The following is a 24,527-nucleotide window of genomic DNA, read 5'->3' as shown; positions in this document are numbered from 1 at the left end:
GGTACAGAGGCACTCAACTGCCATCGCGGAGCCGTTGCCCGCCGGGGATAGAGCTTGCGCGGTTGTGTGTGTAATCGTAATCTATTCGGACGATGAGCACAACGAACCCCTGGTCTTCCCGCTGCTCAATCCTGTTGGCGGGATGTGGAGATGGGTTTATCATGTCGTGGGCGCATAGTGGAACAATTGAACGATACTATGAGGCCATCGCCCAAACACACCCCTGGTTCGACCCCAAAGATATAAAGATCTGGTGATATCTCGTCCTCCTGCAGAACGATCTACACCCAGGTTCCCATCCCTCCCTCAAGCTTTCCATTTATACTCAGCCAGCCAAGTCAAGTCAAGCTCCACAAACTTCGACCACGTCCTCATAATGGTGCAGTTCACCCAGCTCGTCGCGGCCCTGTCCGCCCTGGCCACCACCGCCGTCGCGGCCCCGGCCGCCGGCCCCGAGAACGATCCCAACGCCGCCCTCAGCGCCAAGATGCAGAACCTCGCCGCCCGCGGCATCCCACAGGGCACAGGCACCAACAACGGCTTCTTCTACTCCTTCTGGACCGACGGCGCCGGCCAGGTCAACTACAACAACGGGCCCGGCGGGCAGTACAGCGTCCAGTGGAGCAACGTCGGCAACTTCGTCGCCGGCAAGGGGTGGAACCCGGGCGCCGAGCGCGTCGTCAACTACACGGGCACCTGGAACGCGCAAAACGTAAACAGCTACGTTTCGCTCTACGGCTGGACCAAGAACCCGCTCGTCGAGTACTACATCGTCGAGGCCTTCGGCTCCTACAACCCGTCCTCGGGCACGCAGAAGCTCGGCAGCGTGTCGTCTGACGGCGGCACCTACGATGTCTACAAGACGACGCGCGTCAACCAGCCCTCCATCGTCGGCACGGCGACCTTTGCCCAGTTCTGGAGCGTCCGGCAGGGGCGCCGCGTCGGCGGCCAGATCACCATCAAGAACCACTTTGACGCGTGGAAGAAGGCCGGCCTGAACCTCGGCGCGCACGACTACCAGATCCTCGCCACCGAGGGGTACCAGAGCAGCGGCTCCGCCCAGATCACTGTTGCCGGACCCTAGATCGCTAGGAAGCTCGGTGCTTGAGAAAAGCTTGTTAGGGGGGACCTTTCGGCAAGCGAGGTTGAAGTGGCGGTGGTTTCGTCAGGAACAGCCGGGTGGGGGCAGCCAATGGAGAACGTGCGGAGGTTGCTGACCGGGATATTGAGCCTGATATAAGCAATCGGAGCTTGGCAATGTACATGTTATATATCCAATAAAATGTCATTCTCGAGACTTATCAGTGTTTCTCTACTATGTGTGAGCCGCTTGGCTCGCACACACTATTAGACAGAATGCTTGATAAGGCCTATTGGTGGGAGTCCTGTTTCGCTAATGATGCGTACTGTCTCCAGGTCCGGGAATCGCCACATCTAGTACTTGCTCGTGAGTTGTTCCAAGTCGTTGGGAATGAAGTCGTACACGTAGGTGACGTGGACACATTTGACCCACGCCAGCGACATATCCGCGAAGTCCCTGTTCACCCGCTTTTGCTGATGAGCAGGGGCAGGTGTTACGCGTCTGGTGGTATCAGGCAAGTCCGGACAGTGGATCACACCCTGATCTGGTGCGAACTCTGCAAGGTCCTCCAAGTCCTTAAGCTGTCTGGGAAGGGCAAAATGCCAACGACAACTGGCGCATGCGTTCCGCACCGCGTCCTTGTATGGCGGAAATTTGTCTAGGTCAGTTGTTAGGATGTAACCCCAGCACAACCTGCGTAGGTTTTTGGTTCTGGTTTTCTTGACCAGGCAGATATGGAGGTCTATCGGCCAAGTGTAGTCTGGCTTGTCATCCGGCAATACTGTAGGCGTCCAGACGAACTCGAGTTGTTCTAGGTTGAGAAAATTTGTGAAGTTCCGATTCAATATTCTCTGTGAAGCTGGTTAATAATGTGATTTGACGAACAAGATAGGGTTGAAATGCCGTGCTAGGACAGACATCTCGCGGAAAGCGCAGAGGAATAGTGGGAGCATGTCGTCTCCTCTCAAACGCCGCCCCCGTGTGGGATCGGTTGGCAGGATATTCCCCAGTACTTAGTAACGTTACAGTCCAGGCTGCGCAGCTTATGCAAGCTTTCTCAAAGTTCTTGTGAAACTGGCAATGGCTCGGTTGCGGTGCTTGATGTCAGGAATGTCGGGGCTGGGAAAGCTCCTGTCCTACAGCAGTGAAAGCACAACTCGTGGCAGTTAAGAGTGATGATCTCCGCTGGGAGCCTCTCCATATTGAAGCTTGATTGCCTCAAGTCATAGTAGACGTCGCGGTCTCCGATGGTGGGTTGAATAGAACATTCAATCTCTCCAGTGTCTCGGCGTGGCCGCAATAATCAACATGCGAGCGGAGCGGATACTCCCCCAACCTGCTTTCTTGTGGTGAGGTTTAACTATCCGACGACAACAATGATGACTGGGTCGGATCGGCGCCAATACTCTTTCGATAATTTGCAGTTCTCAGTCGGAGTTCCCGGCGGAGCATCAAGAAGCCTCAGCAAAAAGCAGGACGATTTTATTCGAGAACAAGAAAAATAATAGCTCGTGCAATCCCACATGCAAGACCTCCCGGCTCCTAGTAGTCGACGTTGTTCACGCCCTCGTCCTTCACACCAGCACCACCATCTCGACTTTACCCTCCGGAACGGCTTCCATAGCCTCTCCATGCATAAGACCCCAGACAAGACACTCGCCAATCATCTCAAAGGCCCCGCCAAAAGTCTCCCGAAGCACAAAAGGCACGCGGGCTCCGGCAATGATGCAGATCGAGTCCCCGGGTCGCGCAGTCGCGGGAGCCAAACCTACAAAGCCGGCGTCGGTCCAGAAGAGATGTCGACCTCTGAAGAACCTCTCTTCGCCAAGAGCAGGCATGGTGGCTTGTTCCGCTCGGTTCATGGCCGCCTTCAGGGCGTCCTGGGTATATGAACCGGCTCCGTCGGAGGAGGAAGATGTTGTGATATCAGAGCGTTGAGATGCGCTCTCCTCGCGCAGCCACAGATCCAGGCCTGTCTCTACTGTTCTTGCGGGATCGCCCTTACTGTGGCGTGTTCCGCGGTTTATTGATAGCAAGATCTCAGCTGAGACCAGGCTGTTGATATGGAGGGTATCCTCCTTAAAACCGGTGGCATGCCACATGTCCCACGCGTCAACCACTGCCTGATGCGAGTTCATCATGCTGATATTCATGAGTCGAATGCCCTGAACTTCGAGTCTAGGACAACGGCCTAGGCTATCGTCAATAATCGCAGGCTCTACCCAGCTAGCTGAGGCGCGGTATCCTTCTTCGTCGATCAATGGCTGGACGGCGAGTGGGCAGCTCCAGTCGGGGACCCAGCTTGGAATTTTCTGCTCAGGCTCATTCACGTGGCTAAGTAACGACAGGTCTGGGTCGCGGCAAAGCAAGGGACAAGGCCACTCGTCGTAGTCCAACTGCTTCCTGGCGCCTCCCATCTGGCCTTGTGTGCGGATCCAGATATTATCTTCGGCAGTTGTCATCCAGTACTTGGCGACCGTGAGATAAAGCAATGGGACCTGATCTCTTTGATTCGGGAGCTCAATCCGGCGCCCATCATCATGGGCGAAGCCGATGACACCCAGCACTTTGTCCTTGGGCTCCGTGGCCTCGTTGCAACGCAATGCTGGTAGGACTTGCTTTAGGCGAAACTTCTTGAGGTCTGCCACATGATCGCGGGTGCGATACTCTTCCATTGCTTTCAGGTAATCAGGATGGCTGGCACCCCGATTGACGATCGCTTGACGGGCATGTTCTCGTCTGAAATCCCCACGGGCGACAACCCCAGCAGCGATGGATAATGCAGACGCTTCAAGAGAGCTGCACTGAGACTGGGGCACCCCTTGATGATTTTCAAACAACCTGCACGCGTCGTAGAGAGTGTCCCAGTTTCGCGTCCATTTACCATAAATGACCATGGTGTCATGCCCCATAATGGTCTCCTGGAAAGTCCACGAACGCCGAAACCAACGCGTTTCGGCGAGAAACCTCATGAAGTGCTTAGCCCCGAAGAATAGTGGTCTCGTTCTGAAACTCTCGGGCTCTGTGAGAATAGCGCCCGGTATCATCTCACGGATGGTTCGCTCTAGGTCTGCTGGCCCAGTGATCGATGAAGAGAAGGAGCGGTAGTCGAGGCCCTCAAGGCAACGACCCCAGTCTGAAAGTTCATCCCCTCGGAGCCATTGCAAGAATCCCTCATTTTGGCCCGGGGACTGATGGTAGAGAAGCGCAAAGAGGTCCATGGCAGCGAAAATGCTATCTCCGACTGTATCGTCGACTCCGTCAGCATCGCCCAGCCATATGAGAACACGGGACGCGTGACTGTAGATCTCCGCCATGATCCCGATCTGGCGCACCTTGTCATCCTCATCCCACTGGTTGATGCAGATCTGGTCTATCCACAGGCGTCGCGGACGGTCTTCAAAGCGCAGGCCTCGCAAGACTGCAAGGAGGTTCCTAGTGACCTCGAGCGTCGTGCTTGAGCCCTCCTCATCAGGCTCAACAGCTGCCCCAGCGTCTCTGCGACACGTGATACGGCCAAGACTCTGGGAGGCGCCCCAGGTGTAGGATATGGCTTCGTAAGCTGATTCTGGGGATGGGATAACGTCCAAGGCCTGTGTGGCGAGATGGCAAACGACCGGGTCCTCTCCGCGCCCTGGTTGCAGGGAAAGAACCCTGGCCCAGCGGTTTTGCAAGCCTTGTTCGCCGATAGTTGGATCATTTCTTAACAACTCTCTGGTGACTGAGTTGGTCAATAGAGCCTGCATTTGGCCGAGGAGTTCAAGCACCTCTGGTGGTAGGGGTGGGCGATCCGTTGTCTCGCGATCCCCGCTTGCAGCCACCGGCTGTACCAGCTGTCCTCCTTCGTCATCCCGCGAATGGGGGAAATTGTGTTCTTCCATCGACATGGAACAATAGATTATCCTCAGTGACTGATTTCAGAGGTGGCTCCCAATACGCTAGTGATCTGCAAATGGCTTCGTAGCTTTTGTTGGATTAGTCTGCTGGTGGCGACCTCAAAGCTGTGCGACCTCAAAGTTGTGCGGCTGAATTGACAACTTTACACAGCCACAATGAAAACACCTAGCCAACACAGCTTTCACAACTCCCCGCACTATTCAATCACAGCACAAGTCACGCACTAGAATTGAAGCAAGTGAACAGATTGTGCAAATGCAAATCGATTCCATTCTGCATTTCTCAATGCAGAACATCCATCACTTGCATACCCTTCAGCACAGAGCTGAAGACGCCAGCCGAAAAAGCAAATCAGCCCAGCTTTGTGGCTTGCAAGGGAAATTCCGTCTTCCTTGAAATCAGAAGCCCCGTAGGCCAGGACTATCTTCTGATTGAGCTTAGTCTGAGGTCCTCTTGGGCGAAATAAGATTGGTCTCTGTCTCATTGCCGGCCGCAGAACCTGGGCTCCAGTCGGTTGGCCGCAAACTGAAACCGTTCCCCTTCCCATCGCGGCGACTGACGGCACGACAGCATCCAACCATCTATCCGTTGAGGCAGCTCGGCAATGCCGACCATCCATTTCCCAGGATTGCGCGCCACCGTTGACACTTTTCAATTCTGGTTCTAGCTCCGGTTCTAGAATCTCAGGCAGCACGAAGCCACGTCGCGTGCGGGAGGCAATCTGCCTCCCGTCATTGGTTCGTTGTGCGCTCACATCGGTTCTTTCGCGTTTCAGGGAATTCGAACCCCTCCAGCCAAACTGTTAAAATCAATGACCTCATATGTCACTAGTCGGGGGAGTATCAATGCCGGGATGATGATTCTGAGGTTGCTCTCCGATGCTTGACTGCAGAGTTGGCAACCGGGAAAGATAGATTTCACGCCACCCGAAACTATTGCTCTTTTCCCCGGGAACATTAGTCGATCTGAGCAACCAGTGATCAAAATAGAAAGTGCCCTTACTGCATCGTACTCTGACAACTGGGGCTTGCTGCAATGCGGGGCGCGTTGTTGTTTGTCCTGACCTCTTGCGCACTACCACCCCGGTAATTGAGTGCGCCAGAATCAGATCTCGTTGGAACCTATGGCCGGCCTAAGAGGACAGTGGTGGCTAAGAGAAGAACTCTCACATTGTGAAGGGTCATCTGTGCTCGTCCTGCTCTGCCCCAAAACCGCCCAAGTTTCCCGGCAGCTTTCTTGTTCTTTCCATTTTCTTTCCATCTTTCCACCATCACCTAGCTTTTCTCGCTGGACCTTCACCTCACCCATTCTTCCTGGACCCTGATATCTTGTCATTCGATTGCACTACCTACCACCCCGCCTGTTGCCGCCAGGCGTTCTCGTGACACGATGCCGGCGCTCGGTTCCAATCGTGAGGCGAAACGCTCGGATGTGGTTGACACGGCCTGGATGAACGACCTGTGGAACGATGCTTACAACGCGATGGCGTCAAACCACAAGACACTCGCCGCTGTGTTCGAGGGAATTGTCATGAAGGAGTACTCTAAGATATTGGAGGCTCGATCATCCAAAGGTTTGAGCTACCAACATCAGCGCTCATCGCTGGTGGCGGTGAAACGTCAATCTGGGCTAGTGAACAAACAATTCTGACATGTGCTAGATGCTTCTCTCTCTCGCGTGACCACCTTCCCCCAAGATGCCGAGACAAGACGCCAAGTAATGCTGGCATTAACCGAGCGCCAATTGACTGGTAAAACCTCTTCCCGCATGCGCAAAGCCAGCGATGCTATCCGGATCGCCACGAACGCTCTGGATACACTGCGGGAGATATTGTCTCCTTTGCTGGAGTCGTTCCCGCCAGCCGGTGTGGCGCTCGGTGGATTGTGCGTTGTGCTCAGAGTGAGTGCCATTCTAGTGTTTCGAAGTATCACCGCTAACTCGAGGTGTCCTTTTTTTTCAGTTCGTCGAATATGCGGTGACGTTTAGCAAAGAGATAGTAGCTGGCCTCGAACACATTGCCCAGAATGCTGCGTGGTACCTTCAGAGTGGCAATCGCTCGATATACCAGAGTACAAGTGGAGACCCCAATCACCTCCGCACGGACCTTGTGAATCTTTACTCGGCTATGTTGGAATATCAAGTGCGGGCATTGGTCATGAGCGGACACTCAAGGCGGCATATCTTGTTGAAGGTCTCCAGTGGCTTGTCGTTGCCAGGTCTCTTGGTAACCATCAAGGTATCGGAGAGCTGCCTAGAGAGACGAATTTCGCTCCAAACGAACGTGAGCAGCCTCGTGTATCATCGGAGGGAATGTGGGGCCCGGCGAGCCGCTTTGGTTCACGAGCGCATTCAGCAATTCGCCCCCATGGAATCGCAGAGGTTGCCCAGCGACAGAGACGAGGTCGCCGCCAGAGACCTTACTGCTTGGCTGCAAGGAAGGCTCGAGTTTAACAGCTGGAGAAGGACTCAGAGGGGCATTTTCGTCGTCACACACTCCAGCGAGAGAAATCCTGCCCTGGCTGAGAGACTGGCCTTAGACTTGGAGGACGAGCGTCTGGTTGCATATTCCCCATCCACAAGCACACAGGAGGAGACCATGTTCTGCAACCTAGTGCGTCAATTCATTCACCACATGCTCTGCGCCAGGGAGGAAATTGCAGATGGCCCCGCCCTTGAGGGCGTTCAATATTTCCAACGGGTGCATGATAATGAGCCACTTCTCCTTCGGTTCTTCGCGGCGGTTCTGGAAGAGCTAGCGCAGGATGAGCGTATCGTCTTTGTTCTTGACCTCCCAACCACTCTTCCAGATGCGTACAAGGACGGCTTGAAGCATCTAATCACAAAGATGTTCTACCCAGAGGCAAAACGGCCTACAAGCCTCAGACTACTCATCACTTCTCACGTTGACACAAATATCAGCCAACTGCTGTCAACGTTCCAGGACATGACGACATATCTTCGCATACCATCGAGCCTCAACTCCGTCAGGTCGCCCTCAACGAGCGAGTTCGAGATCGATGGCGAGCTTATACGGGCTGCTTTGCTCATGATGTTTGGCGCTAGTCGACCACTCGCTCTAGTAGAGCTCGCCTCTAGCGTGGCCGCATATCTTTCTATCACTCGAGGCTCGTCCTCAATGGAGCCTCTGAGGAGTGCTGAGTTGCGCTCGCACCTGTTCGCTGCGGGTTGCGAGGAATATGCAACATTCGATGAGCATCAGGTACTTTTCAACGACGAGGAGGCTGCCCATGAAGCCGCCAAAGAGTACGGATTAGGAGACAATCCCAAACGATGTGGAGAGCTGGCCTTGGCCGAGGCGTCAACGCTTTGCCTCGCGACGTGTGTCGACGGCATGCCGCTGGAAAGAATTGACCATCTTGCGCGCGTGGTAGCCAACACCGTCAAAGCGGGGAGCAATGCGCTGAGCACGGAGCCGTGCTGTGGCTCCGCAGCTGCAGAAGTCTCCTGTGGCCTTCAGGGTGATCTGCTCAATGCCCCGCTCATCACCTATGCCGCCGCGCATTCGGCAATCTCAGCTTGCCGCATTCCCCATCTGCCATCGCCAAAATGCCGCGCAGATGCGACCCTCTCTAGTAGAGTGTCAACGGCTGTTGTGGGAGCCAAATCATTTCTGCGTGCGGTTCTGGTATCATCTGCGCAACGCACCATCACAGTCAGCGTCCGACTTGTGCGTACCGTACCAGCAATACTCCCAGGCTGTTGGGCCAATGTCAAAAGATTTTGGCGACAATCTTTTTCTTGCCGCCGCGGAGGTGAGTCATCTGGATTTCGTCGAAGAGGCGTCGAGACTGCACCACGATGTCAATGCGACAAATCAATTCGGCCATACCGCGCTGCATATCGCCGCCATTCACAGGGACGTTGAGATGGTGCGAGCCCTTCTCTCTCTCAATGAGCTGGGCGTCAACATGCTTGCAAAAGACAAACTTGGATTCACGCCAATCCACCTCGCGGCAGACCTCAAGCACCCCGACCTCCTCGAGATCCTCTTCGAAGAGGCTCGGCACCTCAACCACCAGCAGAGCCAAGAGCTCCGAGCCATGGTCAACAACGAGCCGCTATTCTCAGGCGAACGGTTGCGGTCCTTTAGTGGACTTCGAGACCTGAAATCCCGATTCAGGTGTGGAGTTGACCTGGAGCCTTACGAAGAAGAGGCCTTGGATACCGCTCTCTTAACATTGCGCGCCCGCGACCTAGGCAGTGCTATGATATCTCTCGTCTGTCAGCGGCATCCATCAGTGGCAGCGACCCTCGTCAAGCTGGGAATCAACATGGCACACATGCGGAACAGGTATGCAGATCTCCAATTTCCATCGCGGCCGAGGATAGTTTTATAGACACAAAATCCCCTCATGATATGCATATTCTAACTTTGATCGCGTTAGAAGAAAATGATTAGCTACCCAAAGCTCAGATGAGAGACAGCCCTTTGGTGCAAGGAAGTCGCTTTGGTCATAATGTCGCCATACAAGATATTGAGTCACTCTTGTCTAGAATTCCTTTGTCTTTTTTCATTTTCTTTTCATTTTCTTTTCTTTTGTTTCAGGGGGGAAGGTTATTGGGGTTGTCCAGTTTTGTAGATACAAGATACCGAAACTAGCCAAGCAGCAGAGATAGAGGTAGCATGGATGGAAACAGAACGTAAGCGAGTGAAATGGGAACAAGTATGAAGAAGAAAGTGAAGGGTGCAGGATGGAATGGATAGTGAGGAGGAGGAGGAGGACAGAAAAGACGGTTTGAAACATCGAAATCAATCACAGTCGGCGGAACCTAAAAAATCTAGCCGGTGAGTGTGCTTATCGGCATATACAATTCCCCATGCATTCATTTCTTTGTCCCAGCCCGGGAACTCATGCATTCGTGCCTCTTGTAGTTCGACTGTTGCGGGGCATTTGCAAAACCGGCCTAGAAGAGTGACGGGATGGGTGAACTCGGAGAGGGGGCCAAGAAGTCTCCTGAGCATCAGTGAAGCCAGTTCGTAAATCGGTGCTCGGGCAGTGTCCAGCATGCCAGCGGCAGCCATAGCTTCGGCAGTATGCTCCTCTGTCAGGCTTGTGTAAGGGTGGTGAATTTGCTCGGCGTACTTGAGAATGGTACTAAAGCAGTACTCGATGCAAGAACTCTCGTTGCAATGACCTGGACAGCACGCAGTCTCGCCTTGCTTGATCGTCTCGGTCTGGCTAGTTCTGAGCCAGGGCGGCTGCATCATGTAAGGCACCACCACTCCATTCTCTGGGAGAAGGGACAAGCCTGGCAGGGAATACCCCGGCGGGCCTGAATGAGCTATTCTCAGCGCGATCTCCGTCAATCCCAGAGTAAAAGATGACTTTCTGGTAAAATACTGGCAGGAGTCTAGTACCCAATCCAGGATGTCCAGCATTTCCGATAGCATTTCAATGTGTTCCAAGAGAGATTCGGGATAAGGGCCTGTCTCTTGATGGTGTTTCCAGGCATTTTCCTCGTCAGCTGATGGGGCCTCGTTAACTGTGCCGGATTTGCCTCCTTTGCCATATTTGATGGATTGGACAGTGTCATTGAGGATAGCCAGGAGGTGTTGTTCCACGCTCTTATGTATGGTTGCTCTCTTGGAAGGCCGGTACAGTTTTCTGTTGAGAAGGCTGCTGAACGCTGTGGATAGGAAGTCTAGTTATATTGGTATCGGCAATTAGTATTGGCCGGGATGAATAGTGATGGATGAGGCACCATGTAACTTGTTGGCATTACCTTCAGAGTTCTCTGCAAGTGTCTTTGCAGTGTCGTGGCGAAGATCATCGCAGTCGCCCAGCGATGGGTACATGTAGTAGTCGCCCAGCGATGGGTATTCGAACCCTGGGGCTCGGCTCCAGTGTCTGACCATGTTGGGCAATAGTGAACAATAATGTGCAAGGCTGTTGCTTGGGAGGATGGAGAGTTGCGCGGACTTGTCCACAAATATTCTCGCACTCAGCAGAAAACAAATTCGAAGGAAGAGAAGGGTGCTATTTATGCGCGACGTTCACGAGTAGGAAATCCAACACGAACAAAGCATGCGAAAAGTTGGATTCTTTCCGCAACCGGCAAGTACCCAAAACCTTCGACATTTCTTTGTTCTTCCTGCAAGCGGAGACTGACCAGCAAGAAATCACAAAGAAAGATTCAATCAGAGCAGTTGCCCTATGTATTGGCGCCAAAGCTTATGTCTATCTCCTATTGTGCTGTCTCTCGATGTACCCAATGTGAAGCACTGCAAGTTTATCAAGGCGTAAGAATTAAGACTCTATTTCAGTAACATCCACTGTACCTTGCGAGTTCGTTGGGACAAGCTTGCTACATGTCTCTCGATCTTGACCACCACACTCTCCGTATCCAATCTGAACCTGGCGTAGTTGTCGATCGCGGCTGCGGAGTAGCCAAACGAATCCATGGCAATTGACGCCGTGCAGTAGCGACCCCAGATGGTAGAGACGTACGCCTCGTAAGAGATGACGTGTGGAGTGGCCGAGATGACCTCGTTCTTGTACTCCTCTGTCTGAGCATCAAACAGCCTGACGCAGGGCATGCTGACCACCCACGTAGGCGTGCCCTTGCCGGTAAGGATCCTGGCCGCCTCGACGGCGAACGCGAGCTCCGATCTAGATGAGATGATGGTAATATCGGCCTGGTGCGTAGGTCCGTTCTGTCCCTCCTGTATGGAGTCGTGCGTGGCGATGTAGATGACGTGCAGCCTGCTGAGGGCGCGCCCATGCGCACGCCGGCCGTGGCGTAGAGGTAAAGCACGAAAGAGGTGGTCGTGATGGGCACAAATGCCTGCGGGCAGTAGGCGGCGAGGCCGTTGGAGATGGATGCCATGGCGTGCTCGCGGATGCCGTAGCGGGCGATGCGGCCCTCGTAGTAACCTCGCTCAAAGACGAGCTCGCCCGGATCGCCGAGCTTGTTGGGCCCCCAGACATCAGCGCCGCCGGCGAATAAGCTCTCGAACTGCTTTATCAGGGCCTGAAAGAGGAAGCCGTTGGACTCGCGGGTAGCCTTGGATGCCATGCCGTCGGGGAACTGAAAGTCGTTCAAAAAGGCCTCGTAGTTTGCGCTGCCCGCGATCCTGGATAGAAGGCGCTGATGCTGTGAGGCAAATTCCCTGGAATAGTTTTCTAGTTGTCCATCCCACTTCTGGACTTCCCGCTCCTTTTGGGCCACAATCGCTTTGAAGGTGGCCTTCGTCTGTTCAGAAACCGTGTGGCTCGGCGTTTCGGCCGAGTACTGGAAGAGGGCAGCGTCCTCCTCGGTTTAGATTCCGTGGTGGGACTTGGCAGTTCCAGCTGTAGAGGTGCGATAGCCAATGGTAGTACGGATGTTGATGAAGGTCGGCTTCCAGCATATGAATTTGCAAGACGGATCGCACGGACAATGTTGTCGACGGACTCATCACCATCAAAGACGTTGATGACATCCCATCCAGCCGCTCTCATCTTGCTGTTGATGTCCTCAGAGTCGATCTATGACAGTGGTCCATCGCAAGTCACGCCATTGTTGTCGTATAGAAGAACCAATTTGTCTAGACCCATGCTTCAAGCTGTTTAGCTACGCTCTCCACGCATTGACATTCACCAGGGCTGCTTACTGCCCTGCAATAGAGATAGCCTCCAGAGCCACACCTTCCTATAAGCATGCGTCGCCCGTGATGCAGAAGACCCGACCCGAGATGATCTCATGCCGTTCCATATTGAACAGCGCAGCCTGTTGCTTGCCGGCAATAGCCATGCCCACAGCGTTCACAATGCCTTGCCCGGGGGTGATCTCAATGCCACCAACTTCCCTTTCTGGATGGCAATGCGCATTCGTCGACACGGCGGTGCCAGTAGCTTTGTCAAAGTGTTTGGGGTCGACGTAGAGCTTTAGATCCTTCATGGTCATCGACTTGTAGCCCGTGAGGTACAGCATAACATACTGAAGGATACCGGCATGGCCGTTAGACATTACAAACCTGTCCCTGCCGTACCAGTCAGGCCTGGAAGGGTCCATCGTACTGGCCTCTACACGATTAGAGAAGGTCAAGTTCTTGCGCCCATGCTCGGCTTTGACATCGGGGTACTGTTGACCATTAGTCTTGTCGGCAACGCTTTCGTCAAAAGGGCAGACTCACCCCCGGTGCGGTGAGACCAGTCCAGACGTTACTCGCACAGTAACAAATCACTATGGCTTGTTAGCGGCAGATTCCTGTTAAAGCCGAACAGTGATATATCAGCTCACATTTCAGGGCCACAAAGTTGGGTCGAATGAAGGTATCGTTCTCGAAGGGTCCCAGCTGGTCCCCGTCATCGCCCATTCCGCTCCACGGAAGCTCAAGAATGAACGAATGGGCCTTGCTGGCGAGGTTTGAGAAGGCAGAAGTCCATTCCTTGTCTTGGCATGTCACCAGCGCCTCAAACTCGCAGCGCACGCCACTTGGATCACGGCCCGGCTCCAGGAAGCCAGACCATGTCTCCACTATGGGATCTTTGTCGGCAAGCCAGGCTACCGATGCTTATTTGTGTGTTTCCATATCGCCTGAGCGATAGGCCAAGATAAGCTTTTCAAGGTAGTCTCGCTGAGTTTCGGTTGCAAATTCGATAGCCTTCTCCAAGCTGAGACACATCTGCTCCAAGCAGTCTTCGTAATCACCGTACCGGATGGTTACCTTGGCCTTATCTGGAAGCATCAAGTCGAAAGCCTCATCTGCGCGGTCACTGGCTGAGGCCACAAGTATCTCATACCGAATACTACCCTCAAGTTCTGACTTTGAGAGCCGAGTGTTGCGGAGGGACAATCTTGACCCAACTCCAATCTTCAATTGCTCAATCTCGGCTTTTGAAGGAGGTGGGGATCCGAGATAGTAATTACTCGTCCCGCCTTCGTCCGGGAACCCAAGACTGGCCGGCACTTCGGAATACATGGCGTCCTTTACGAGAGTGAAGAGCGACTGAGTACTTTCTGTCAAGGAGCATAGTTTCTCAAAGGCGTGGGAATCAATGCGAGTGACGAACTTCTGGTCTCCATAGCCCTGGTATACGTCAGTGTCATCCTGCTGGGGCGGTGCCATCTGCCAAACTTTGTAATTGCCAAGGTTCGCCATCAAAGTCGCTGCGTATTCGAGGAAGTGAACCATCGAAAGCTCGTCAACGCCTGCTGCCAATCTCAAGATTCCCAATCGCCCTCGCAAGGACCTGCTAGCTCGAGAATCATGTCAACAATGGACTCTGACTGACGGCGAGACCTGACGAAGGATGATCTTGGATCCATGAAACACCGCCCTGAAATACATCAGGTTTCAATCAGTAAAATGCGGTAGTGCGCATAGTGCTTTTTGTCGACAGCTGTGTGCGAAAGCTGCCGACGCACACAGCAAATGAGCCCGAGCATCAGTATCGCACATGGCAGAGCACATTGTGAATCTTTCGCGGAGCCGTAGGACCCCAAAGCAAGACAGCTGGAGAGCAGAACTCTAAAACCAGAAAGAAGATATCTGATAGAGATTTCTCGGGCTTGAGACTGAGGTCTCACCAGCCTGGCGTTCGGGCATCACCCTCGTATGCACACCCCACCCGTGTGAGGATGCCAAACGCTCAGCCTGGTTGTTCACAGATGATGCTGGTACTTCTGTCACTTGATCCTGATTGTACCTGTTGCTTCTGACTGAGTCCAACTATCTTCATGCCGAGATAGTGTCTCACCGAAATCCGCCCCCACCAATGTAACGACAATTCTGCATCTCAACGCTTTTCATATCAGGCGATGAAACACCAATCAAAGGCGGCATTCACCCAAGAGACTCTGAAGAAGAGCCACCCAACATTATGCAAGCTGAGCGATTTTGATGACAAAAGTGCAGCTTTTTCAATCGGTTAGTAGGTCATGCGCCATATATCGCGCTTTTCAAAAGAAGTTCTCTGGTAGGACGGCAATGGATGCAACGCCAATCCCCCATGAAAGCGATTGTGAAGGGGAGGCACCCAATATTATGCAAGCCTAGCGGCTTTGATGACACAAATGCAGCGTTATCTATCACTGAGCCCGTCCAGGGTCATGCACCCCCGCCTTGAAAGTGATTTCTTTGTGGGACAGTACTGGGTGTAAGGCATCAACGCATCAAAGCGCTTTCTCTTGAGAGGAACTCAATTGGCTGAATTGATGTGATCTTCACAGTTCCTTCCCTCAGGGGTGCCACACCTCGATAAGACACTTAGGCTAAGATACACTGGTCAAGATGAATTCAGAAGACGAGGCTCAGATGGGCAATGGGTACATAATTTCAGGGTTCCGTGCTCTCCCCCTTCCCTTGACTGCATTCACAATCGTCCAAAACTCTCAACTCTTCCCAAGATACTAGGCAATCCAAAATCCGCTGCTCTCGGAGTATCCATCGCTACAACACAGCAACCTCGGGTCACCATCTCAAGGGAGGTCATCATCTACAAAGGCAGAAGAGGCTTGTCGGCTAACTTGACGCAGATGTCCGCCATCGTACAGGACGTAAAGAAGGTCGACACCTCCATCGATGAGGACTTCGGAGAGCACAGTGTCTCTCGGGTCCTCAATAGGCGCAAGATTCAGCCTTGGAAGAACACATACAAGGCTAATCCTGAGGATGTTCCGACTACAGCCTCGCTTCATGACAAGCCTTGGTTCAGGGCTGAGCAGCTTGAGGAGGACTACGACGCTCATTCTGGTGCCTAAACAAAACAGCCTTGTACGGTGCTGCCCTCTCATCAAGTGCATCAAGACCGGAACATTCATTGGCACTTGTTCTCAATGTTACAACTTCACTCTTTAGTAGTTCGTTGGAATCTCAAAGCTAGTCCAAGAGGATCAATTCATCATCACTATCATTAACACCCATGTTTCAAGATTCAAATTTGTCTCTTTTTCTCGACTGTGAATGAACGTCTTTGGCTTGAACATCAAGAAGAACCCCTCATTGATTCTCTGTCTTGTTGAAAACGACCACTTTGATCTCAATACTCTCCCGCAGCCGCACTGACTTTGCCGACTTGGGTAGTTCAAACCCGCAATGTGGAACGCCTGTAGTGTTGCAATTTTAGTGCCCGGAAGGCGTGCTAATCAACTGCTGCCCTACTTACACTGTTGAGTACGAGAATCATAGTTGGTAATGATCAGTAGCTCATCTTTATTCTGACCGGGGAGGTAAAACCACTTGTGACGCTCCGATTGTTTGACTAGCAGGGACTCGCTCTCGAAATTGGGATAGATATAGTCACTTTCCACGAGGTCGCTGTCTTCAACCGAGTTGGCATCGCAAACGGCAAGGGGATAATCCTCCAGAGGAGAAAACAATGGTCGCCACAAGCTGGGACGTGCAATCGGTTAGATTGGGCCTGGTCAGACGAACCAAACACCCACCTCAAAAGACGATAGCGCCCATCAAGGATGCGTTCTGCCTCATCTGGAAAGCTGAAGCGAATCCGGGCCTCCGCGCCTGCTCGAGAGACATCTATCATTCCATGAGCGCTATGTCCATAACGGCGGAGCGACATGTACTCACCGACATGGACAAAGTTGCTAGGTGGACGCACTCGCGGATCCTGCACATCAAAGACCCTTTTCCTAATCTTTACAGAAGCGGAGATATCAGATTGGATCGGGCACCATTTCTTGGCAGCGGCTACTGACCTGGTATTGGAACGTCTTGACCATGTCGGCTCGCAAATGTTGCTTTATGAATGCTTCCATCTCTTTGATGTGTTTGGAAATGCTGGTCTCGGTCTCCAATGATTCTTCTGTGACGTGAGTCGCCCATTCAAACCCGTTCTCTTCCAAGTTGTTGAGTAGCGGAGACTGTCGAGCATCGTGGATGATTACGTCGTGTGGAGTGAACTCGAAATTGTTTTTGGGCTGTCCTGGCGCAACGCGACCAGAGATCTCGTAAGGCTTGATCTCTTCCCACTTGTCAAGAGGGGAAAGATAGTTGAGGACTCCATGAACGGACATGATGGGAGCGATATGAAGTGATGATATAATGGCGTCAAATGCGTGGTGTTCAAAATGTTCCTGATGTTCAAATGAGGGTCAAAGACTGGCAACAGCGTGCGTGTGGAGGGGGTGAGCAACGATTTATTTCAGACTGTAGACACCCAGCGATCTCCCCTGTATCATCGCCCTGGCCAATCGAAGCCTTTTCGGTTAGCACTCCGTGCGAACACGCGGCGCCATCCATGTGAAGCCCTCTCCAGTCCGCGAATCCAATATTGCACACGAGAGAGTTATGGCATTTCACTGATTCAGAAAAGAAAGCAAATTACATTCTAGATACATTTTCTCTCTTACCAACACGGACTCATGTTATTTGTTGAAGGAACACACGCAACATCAGAGCATTGACGCCGCTTCTTTGTCCGGGAGTCGGATGTCCGACGGTATTACTGACTTTCCAGCACCCCTCACGGGGGCGGCATTCTCAAACACCGAGGCCGTAGCGATTAAGGAAGAGTCGTCCCAGCGACGCTCGACGAAAAAAGGCCGAATCTGAGGAAGGTCAGTAACACTGGTCTGACAGATTCCATTCAAGGAGATTAACTCACGAGACATTCGGTCCGTTACTGACCAGTCCATTGGTCTGTCGGCGATTCACAGGCGTGTCTTCTGGGAAGAAACCCAGTGGGACGCCGAGGGTAGGACAGCCGCCGACATTGGCATGGCACAAAGATGGAATCGCAGTTCGTCCGGCCGAGCAATCGGCCAATCTGCTTCCCGATGCTATGTCTCCAAGCAAGAGATTTCTTGAAGATTCTGGGACCGAACTTCTTACCGAGCTCTTCGTACTTGGCCCATTCGTCCAGACCCCATTTCTCGTTTTCCTCAACAGCAGTCTTGCGAGTATACTCGATTACGTCCGACAGGGTGTGAAGGCCTTCCGGATTCGTCTTGTAGCAGGCGAGCGACTCTGCCATATCTAAAATAGTGAGCATATTTGAAAATCTTCCCTCATTGATGGGTTTGACTGACTTTTTTCGAAGACCAACGCGGATCCCAAGTGTCCAGTCTTGGGAATCCGAGAAAGTAAAATTGGAATCAAACTCGGAGTACTTGACGTTGTCAACAATGATGGCGCCTCGGGACTTGATCACTTCCAGCGCGTTATCGAACGCATTATTGACGACTGAGTCATTGGGGAAAGGATGACGAGGTACCTAAAGGACCAGTAAGTCAAGTGATGTGCGACGCCTAGTACGGAGGAGCACTTACTGCAACGCGTATACCTTGAAGGCCAGGCAGCATACAAGCCCTGGCAAAGTCTGTGCCAGGGGTTGGCTTTTGGACGTCTTGGGAGTCTCGTGGATCCAAGACAGTGAATGGGTCGTCAGGATCAGGCCCTACAGTTATGAGCTTCCCATCACGAAACGGGGGGACCAGTACGCCTACCAGCTATAGCTGTCAAGATATGAGCAGCATCGCAAACACTCCGCGCCAGAACACCGACCGTGTCCTGCCATTCACTGACGGTGTAGACGACGTATCGAGAGGTGAGACCGACTGTCGGTTTGAGGCTGACCACTGCTGTGCTGGCGAGCTTAGACTTCCTGATGTCTGAAGGGTGTCAGCACGACCGAAAATGAACTAGAAAAGGGTGGAAAGAGCCATCGCCAGACGTACCTCTGTTCCAAGAGCTGCAGCGCAGAGGCCGAGGGACGCAGCAACTGCACTTCCGGAGGAAGATCCCGACGGGTCCTGCTCCTCGTGATAGGGACCGAGACACTGGCCTCCAACTGCCGACCAGCGCCCCGATGCCCGGCCGGGATTGCGGTAATTGGCCCACTGAGTTGGAACAGTCTTGCCCAGTATGATTGCTCCTTGTTCTCTTAGCCGTTTGATCGTGCTGGACTCGAATTTGGGGATTGCATCCACCAGACCGGAACATCCATCTGTCAAGGGTTCACATGAGTAATTATACCTCAGTGCCTGGAGCGGACACACCCACTGGTTGATTTCAGTTTGTCCGTAGTGAGGAATCAATCCTTGACGAGAATTGGAATGCCATATAGAAGGCCTGCAGCTTTGCCTTCCTCTCTCTGCGTCCTTGTGTTGAGCAATTGCAAGTGCTTCAGGGTTCACCTGCGATACGGCGTGGACTGTTGGATTAAGGTCTTCTATCCTGTCAGGGCAGGCCTAGTGATGCTCTCGGCGCCTCCACATGTATACTACCAAGTCCACTAGTTCGCACCTGTACCAAGTCCACGACGGTGAAGTGTTCATGCTGCAAACCATGCTGTTGCCCCGGGATTTTGGCAGTATCTAGTCGAATTGGCATGGCGCACTGGGGTCCCGACCGACGCAACCTGCAGAGGCTGCTTGCCCGGAAAGAAAGCAGTGGCTTTAGAGGATTTGTCAACAGAGCCAGAACGACGATAAACACGGCGAGTACCCGAATAATCAACGGCAGAGACGCCATAGAAGTTGCAGGTTTTAATTTGAGAAGGTCTAGGGGTGCTTCTGTTGCTCACAGAGAACCGAAGGAAAAGAGTGAAGTACTGTGCCTTCCCCAGGTCGGCCGCTGCCGTATGGACACTGCGATACTCATTTTTGTGATATTGACCGAGAATTCTTCGAAGGCCCCTCAAGAGTCGAGGGTGCTTAAGGAATGTGTTGGCCAAAATGGTATCTCGGGGAGTGGACGGCGGCATCAAAAGTTTGCCAGTGTGGTAGTGGGACAACTCTATACTCTACACGCTGTACTACAAGGGTTATATCCAGTGGTTCTTGGAACAGCGGCTTGATGAATATGTAACCCATCTTGACTGTGTACAGCGCCGGTTGAAACTCCAAGGCGATCAGCATTTCACGACTGGTATCTCCCTCCACAAGGTTGGCACGCTAGCCTACGAGCTTGGATAAGAAGATGACGGCCTGCGCTATCTTCAGCGGTCCGAATGACATTCCAGCACTATCATGACGATCCTGGTGTATGACCACGAACTTGTCTGAAACTGGGTAATATTATAGTGGAATTAGGCACTAGGAATCAAGATCATGATTATACGCGTCAAGGTAGTGAGCTCTGGACAAAGGGATTAGAGGAGGCAAGGAAGATAAAGAAGGATTTTGAAGGAAGGGATGATGCTGAGATTGAATTACTGGTTCGTGAAGTCTATAGGTAATAGCAGGCTAGTATCACCAAGGGCCCAATCTTATCCTCGACGATGTTGAAGAAAATAGAAAACAATACCAGTACAGCACCTGCACTGTCATAGCCCTGACTTAGACCCTGTGTCATACCGCAACATTGTTCCGGTGTAATTTTCGGTTGATGTGTCATCCTCGCTCTCACCCCCTCTTCTGAATGCTTCAGCAGCAATGGTTCTAGAGCATACCTCCTCAAAGCCAAATTCCCTATACCACGAAAGGCTGGATGGCGTAGCAAGTACGTAAACGTCTAAACCCAAGCTGCTCGCCAGCTCTAGGCCCTCTCTCACTAGACTTGTGCCACAACCTTTCCCTTGGCTTGTCGGATGGGTAGCCAGAAGGGAGAGATCTGGGGGCATCTTTAATATTTTCCGGTAGACCTGATAAGTTGAGGAAGGTCTTTCGACTTACAGGCGCATTTACTTCCGCGGATGACCTCCTTTTTCATTTCGTCGGTCATGCCGTAGACCAGCCGAGCTGCCTTGACATTTAGGTTTTCGCTAGCGATCGTCGTGTCGGGCTGGAAAGTGAAAACCTTCTGCCAGTCTGAGATCGGGCGGTCCTCGGTCCAGATGTACCACCGCGCAAAAGCGACGATTTGCTGGTCTGGTGTGGTGGTGATCTTGACATAGCGCACATGCGGTCGATGGAATGTGTGTTTTTTGGCCTCTGTCGCGCTCGAGAGAACATCGGGCGTCATACCGTGTGGCCATATGATCCGCTCTATCGCCATGCTAGGGAGGAAAGCTTCGAACTGCAATCGTGCAATGGTCTCCATATCATCGTATGAGGCCGGTGAAATAACTGGCGTAAAGACTGTTGAGCCGCTCATCATGCAAGACTTTTGGCTTCCGATGTGTGTGTGGGATAAATCAACCTCTCAAGTGGTCGCTATCGTGCATACATTAATCAAAACCTTCAAGGAATGGTTGCGTTTGGGGAGGGGGGTTGGCGACCATAATAAGCGAATCTCCGAGTTGCAGAGCGATCAATAGGTCTGTACATGTATTAAGTGTTCTAAGTCGTAAAGGTTGATCCGCGACACCAGATATTCAGTCATTGCACCCCTGGGGTCTTTCTAGAAGCTCTATTGCAAGATGGAATGGTCCCATTCGAGTGAGTATCACCACGCTCACCCTAGGAGCCAATCTTTGGTAATGCAAGGAGTATTCTATTATGAAAGACTTAGGAGTGTTTTTCGTCACAGCTGTGATGCATGATGTGGGGGTTCATCCGTTCTGAAAGCTTCATTTTAAACACTGTCCGTCCAGATCTTTTGGGTGAGTTCACAACTCTTCCATTTCGTAGACAGCATATTAACCCCATGATCAACAGATGTCCAAAAGCAGCATTGAAAGAAGAGCTGTCAGCGTAATGCAGCTTCCGCCAGGAATTGGATGGCTGGCTTGCTGCATGTCGCCTGCTGAAGTGCTGGGGAGCAGCTGCTGTACCTCTGAGCCAGACGTGTTGCTTTTTGTGAAAGCGCCGATTTGGTGACGCGGAATCAAGCGATGGAAAGGGCGATACGAACCAGAATGTCGAACTCATCCCCAAAGGAAGGCGTCCTTGTCCCACGTCATGAAGAATTTTTGATTCGATTTCATCTTCTCATTGAAAGAGTCAACCTTCCATTGTGTTTCCGAAGCTGCTTCTTCCAGTCGTGCTCCTGTCCTGGGTTGCATCATTAATATAAGTACGACAAAATTAGTTAGCATCATGGCATCACGCGCCGAGTCCTCAGATGATGCGCGCATCGGCCAGGGTACTTGGAAAGCCAATAGACGCGAAGCCAAGTGTCTCTTCAATCTACCGAACGAAGTGTTGGAACAGATATTCGACAATCTAGAGACCATTGACCGCCCTTCTCTCCTCGATGTGAGCCGGACATGCTGGAGGTTCAACCTTGTCGCAACCGACTTCCTGTTTCGCCGGATCCGCATTCACCCAGCGAAGAATGCTGTGACCATTCTGCGACTGATTAACGATCGTCCAATATTTGGAAAATTGGTACGAGCCGCCTCCTTTGTCGGGAATGACTACCCAGCTCTTGCAGTTCTCCAAGGCCGGCGCATGCATCCAATGAGTCAGGAGGCGGTTATACCTGAGGCTTTGGGACTTCTGACTGAGCGCATCTCCCCATCGGACAAGCAGTGGCTGCTAAAGAGGCGAATGCCACCTCGCTATGCCCATCGCATACTTCTGCTCTTGTCCCGCCTCGAGAGGGCTTACTTCATGACATGGAGATCCCTCGAATTGGTCAACCTGGCGATAAAGGAGTCTCCGGGAACGCTCCTCCCGCAGTTGAAGAGGATGGTGATCTGTCAAGGAGATATGGAAGGCTATCCCAGGCCCAATGGTTTCTTCACAGCTGCACCGAACCTCACGCACCTCGAGATACGATTCCGCATCAGCTTGCCCCTTGACGATCTGCCGGTACTGCAGCACCTTGAGCACCTAAGCCTCAATGAATGTCACATTACCAAAAATGACCTACAACGACTTCTCTCGTGTTGTCCATCACTGAGAAAGTTTGCATACCGACACTCTTGGCTCTGGCCCCAGGTTGTTCCAGTCACTATGGACGAGATGATGATTTGTCTCGAGCCACTGAGGGAACAGCTGGTACGCCTCGACCTGGACTTTCAGCATTGGAGATCGCAAACTGGACCTCTGCTAACCCTTGGGATGGATGTCCCTTGTCTGAGCATGATACTCCCTCACAATTTCCGAGAATTCACCGCGCTCGAAGAACTTTGCCTGGACTGGCAAGCGCTTACCGCATGTAGACGCATCGCCAAGCTCCCAATGTTCGGCCTCCCTGCATACTTCTTGGAAGGCATGCTGCCAGTTCAGCTCAAGGCTTTGGACCTTCACGGCACACTACCGCCGAAGAGACACAGTTCGGACGAGCGTTACAAACCAGAGTTCACTCCTCACGATGCAGGAGGTCTGGAAAGCATGTGCCCTCACATCGAACTGGTCCGAGTGAATGGTGGCCGCCAAAGGAGTTACGTGTGGGGACAACCGTCGCAGCACGAGCTGCCCCTCATGTACCACCCTGACCAGTTCATGGGGGAGGATGAGGATTTTGTCATGAGAGGGAAGGGATTGTATGGAGCTCGCAAAGAACAGGACCCCGACTTTCACGGCGATGCGAAGATGAAAACGGGTCTGGTCGAGTGGTATGAGTCATGGAGGAGGAAAGAACGGGACTGATACAGTACTCAAGGTAGAGTATCGAGAGAGAGCGGTCATCCTGGTTGAAAAGGCTCCTCTCTCTCTCTCTGGAGATGTTTACAGGGGGAACAAAGGGGGACATTTGTTTGCAGTACGCAGATGCAAGGACCGGCGTGTACCAGTCAGTTGATACTACTTCCAGCGATGTATTGATATGTAGTATCGCTTTTGAGCCTACAAGCGTTAGAGAATGAAGTCTCAGCACAATAATCCTGCAAGCATATCGAGCCGAGTGATACGAACGACTTGGCCGTGGTGCGATCCGCGTGACATTTCAAGAGATACCCACTGCTTCCCAATCCGCATCACAACAGCAATTCGGACCTACATGTCCCACAAGCCTTTTCTCTTGCTTATACGTGGGATTCAAATCGACTGGCTCAAGGCTGTGTTTGCTGTGCCCAACTCAAGCCTCGGGGTATTTTCATTCGTCTTGCCTTTGCCTTGGAAGAGACATAGCCCTTTAAAAGCCGAGACAACACCTGTCAAGGAGTGACCATTCACCGACATTCAATTAAGCGTCTACGACCGGATACTTGGTTGACATGGGTTTATTAATTCTCTACAGGGAAGAGAGACCCCCGTGAAGGACTGACATCGACAGAACCTTATGAGTGATGTTTTCCACAAGCAGTTACAACAGTCGCAGGCAGTGCAGTGTAAAAGATCATGTGCCACCGCCACCACTCACAAACCTCCCACCCAACAGGACCAGGGCGATAAACGCCCAGCGAAATGCGCCTAATGCAGGCAACGCTCTCGACGGGCGAACCGGTGATGCGGACGCAAGCATCAGCGCCGGCCAATCGCCGGGCGCAGCAGGGGTGGCGGCAGGGATCATGGCGGGGGCTTGCAGTGGCGGAGCTCCCTCTTTGGTGGGAATTGGTCCGGGCCAAGGCAAATCATATGCTTCTTCTTTCTTCTTCCTGTGGCCGGTCGGATCGAGAACCAGTTCGTGGGTTTTCTCCTCCCATGTCTTCTGTTTTGCTTCTTTTTATCTCCTCCAACGACAATGCGGATTGTTTGCAGGGCTGTCGGAAGGACGAACCAAGGTTTCACCAGTACTTGTAGAGGAATTGCATTGCTAGAACTTGGGCCTTGACGGGCGCCCCTCCTCCTCCAGCTCTCACCCAGTCCGACTGCA

The 24,527-nt window shown here is 52.5% G+C and overlaps 9 protein-coding genes across 9 annotated transcripts; 4 read left to right on the top strand and 5 right to left on the bottom strand.

The window, feature by feature from the left end:
• Positions 1–376: 376 nt before the first annotated feature.
• On the top strand, positions 377–1,084 carry E0L32_009444 (uncharacterized protein; the record flags this gene model as incomplete). The annotated part of the gene is made up of 1 exon (XM_031144409.1): positions 377–1,084. One exon carries the CDS (start codon positions 377–379, stop codon positions 1,082–1,084), a length of 708 nt encoding a protein of 235 aa, XP_030991111.1.
• Positions 1,085–2,655: 1,571 nt separating this feature from the next.
• Positions 2,656–4,962, bottom strand: E0L32_009443 (uncharacterized protein; the record flags this gene model as incomplete). Its single annotated transcript, XM_031144408.1, has 1 exon — positions 2,656–4,962. One exon carries the CDS (start codon positions 4,960–4,962, stop codon positions 2,656–2,658), a length of 2,307 nt encoding a protein of 768 aa, XP_030991110.1.
• Positions 4,963–6,367: 1,405 nt separating this feature from the next.
• E0L32_009442 (uncharacterized protein) lies at positions 6,368–9,394 on the top strand (the record flags this gene model as incomplete). Its single annotated transcript, XM_031144407.1, has 5 exons — positions 6,368–6,551; positions 6,639–6,877; positions 6,939–8,624; positions 8,683–9,290; positions 9,385–9,394. The coding sequence occupies 5 exons, from the start codon at positions 6,368–6,370 to the stop codon at positions 9,392–9,394; spliced, it is 2,727 nt and encodes a 908-aa protein (XP_030991109.1).
• A 355-nt stretch (positions 9,395–9,749) lies between these two features.
• E0L32_009441 (uncharacterized protein) lies at positions 9,750–10,856 on the bottom strand (the record flags this gene model as incomplete). The annotated part of the gene is made up of 2 exons (XM_031144406.1): positions 9,750–10,627; positions 10,724–10,856. 2 exons carry the CDS (start codon positions 10,854–10,856, stop codon positions 9,750–9,752), a joined length of 1,011 nt encoding a protein of 336 aa, XP_030991108.1.
• A 399-nt stretch (positions 10,857–11,255) lies between these two features.
• E0L32_009440 (uncharacterized protein) lies at positions 11,256–14,396 on the bottom strand (the record flags this gene model as incomplete). Its single annotated transcript, XM_031144405.1, has 8 exons — positions 11,256–11,663; positions 11,729–12,232; positions 12,379–12,468; positions 12,665–13,063; positions 13,116–13,165; positions 13,223–13,433; positions 13,650–14,137; positions 14,351–14,396. 8 exons carry the CDS (start codon positions 14,394–14,396, stop codon positions 11,256–11,258), a joined length of 2,196 nt encoding a protein of 731 aa, XP_030991107.1.
• Positions 14,397–15,215: 819 nt separating this feature from the next.
• E0L32_009439 (uncharacterized protein) lies at positions 15,216–15,685 on the top strand (the record flags this gene model as incomplete). Its single annotated transcript, XM_031144404.1, has 2 exons — positions 15,216–15,250; positions 15,409–15,685. 2 exons carry the CDS (start codon positions 15,216–15,218, stop codon positions 15,683–15,685), a joined length of 312 nt encoding a protein of 103 aa, XP_030991106.1.
• Positions 15,686–15,923: 238 nt separating this feature from the next.
• Positions 15,924–16,957, bottom strand: E0L32_009438 (uncharacterized protein; the record flags this gene model as incomplete). The annotated part of the gene is made up of 4 exons (XM_031144403.1): positions 15,924–16,030; positions 16,090–16,316; positions 16,370–16,578; positions 16,640–16,957. 4 exons carry the CDS (start codon positions 16,955–16,957, stop codon positions 15,924–15,926), a joined length of 861 nt encoding a protein of 286 aa, XP_030991105.1.
• Positions 16,958–17,445: 488 nt separating this feature from the next.
• E0L32_009437 (uncharacterized protein) lies at positions 17,446–20,978 on the bottom strand (the record flags this gene model as incomplete). The annotated part of the gene is made up of 7 exons (XM_031144402.1): positions 17,446–17,491; positions 17,548–17,722; positions 17,775–18,156; positions 18,212–18,339; positions 18,389–18,542; positions 18,620–18,888; positions 20,558–20,978. The coding sequence occupies 7 exons, from the start codon at positions 20,976–20,978 to the stop codon at positions 17,446–17,448; spliced, it is 1,575 nt and encodes a 524-aa protein (XP_030991104.1).
• Positions 20,979–21,862: 884 nt separating this feature from the next.
• E0L32_009436 (uncharacterized protein) lies at positions 21,863–23,362 on the top strand (the record flags this gene model as incomplete). The annotated part of the gene is made up of 1 exon (XM_031144401.1): positions 21,863–23,362. One exon carries the CDS (start codon positions 21,863–21,865, stop codon positions 23,360–23,362), a length of 1,500 nt encoding a protein of 499 aa, XP_030991103.1.
• Between the last annotated feature and the right edge of the window lie 1,165 nt (positions 23,363–24,527).

This window comes from Thyridium curvatum (assembly GCF_004353045.1).
Source record: "Thyridium curvatum strain D216 chromosome Unknown NODE_68_length_238363_cov_78.500886, whole genome shotgun sequence".
NCBI classification, from domain to species: domain Eukaryota; kingdom Fungi; phylum Ascomycota; class Sordariomycetes; order Thyridiales; family Thyridiaceae; genus Thyridium; species Thyridium curvatum.
The sequence above is the reverse complement of the archived record's forward strand: the minus strand, read 5'-3'. Positions and strand labels throughout refer to the sequence as shown.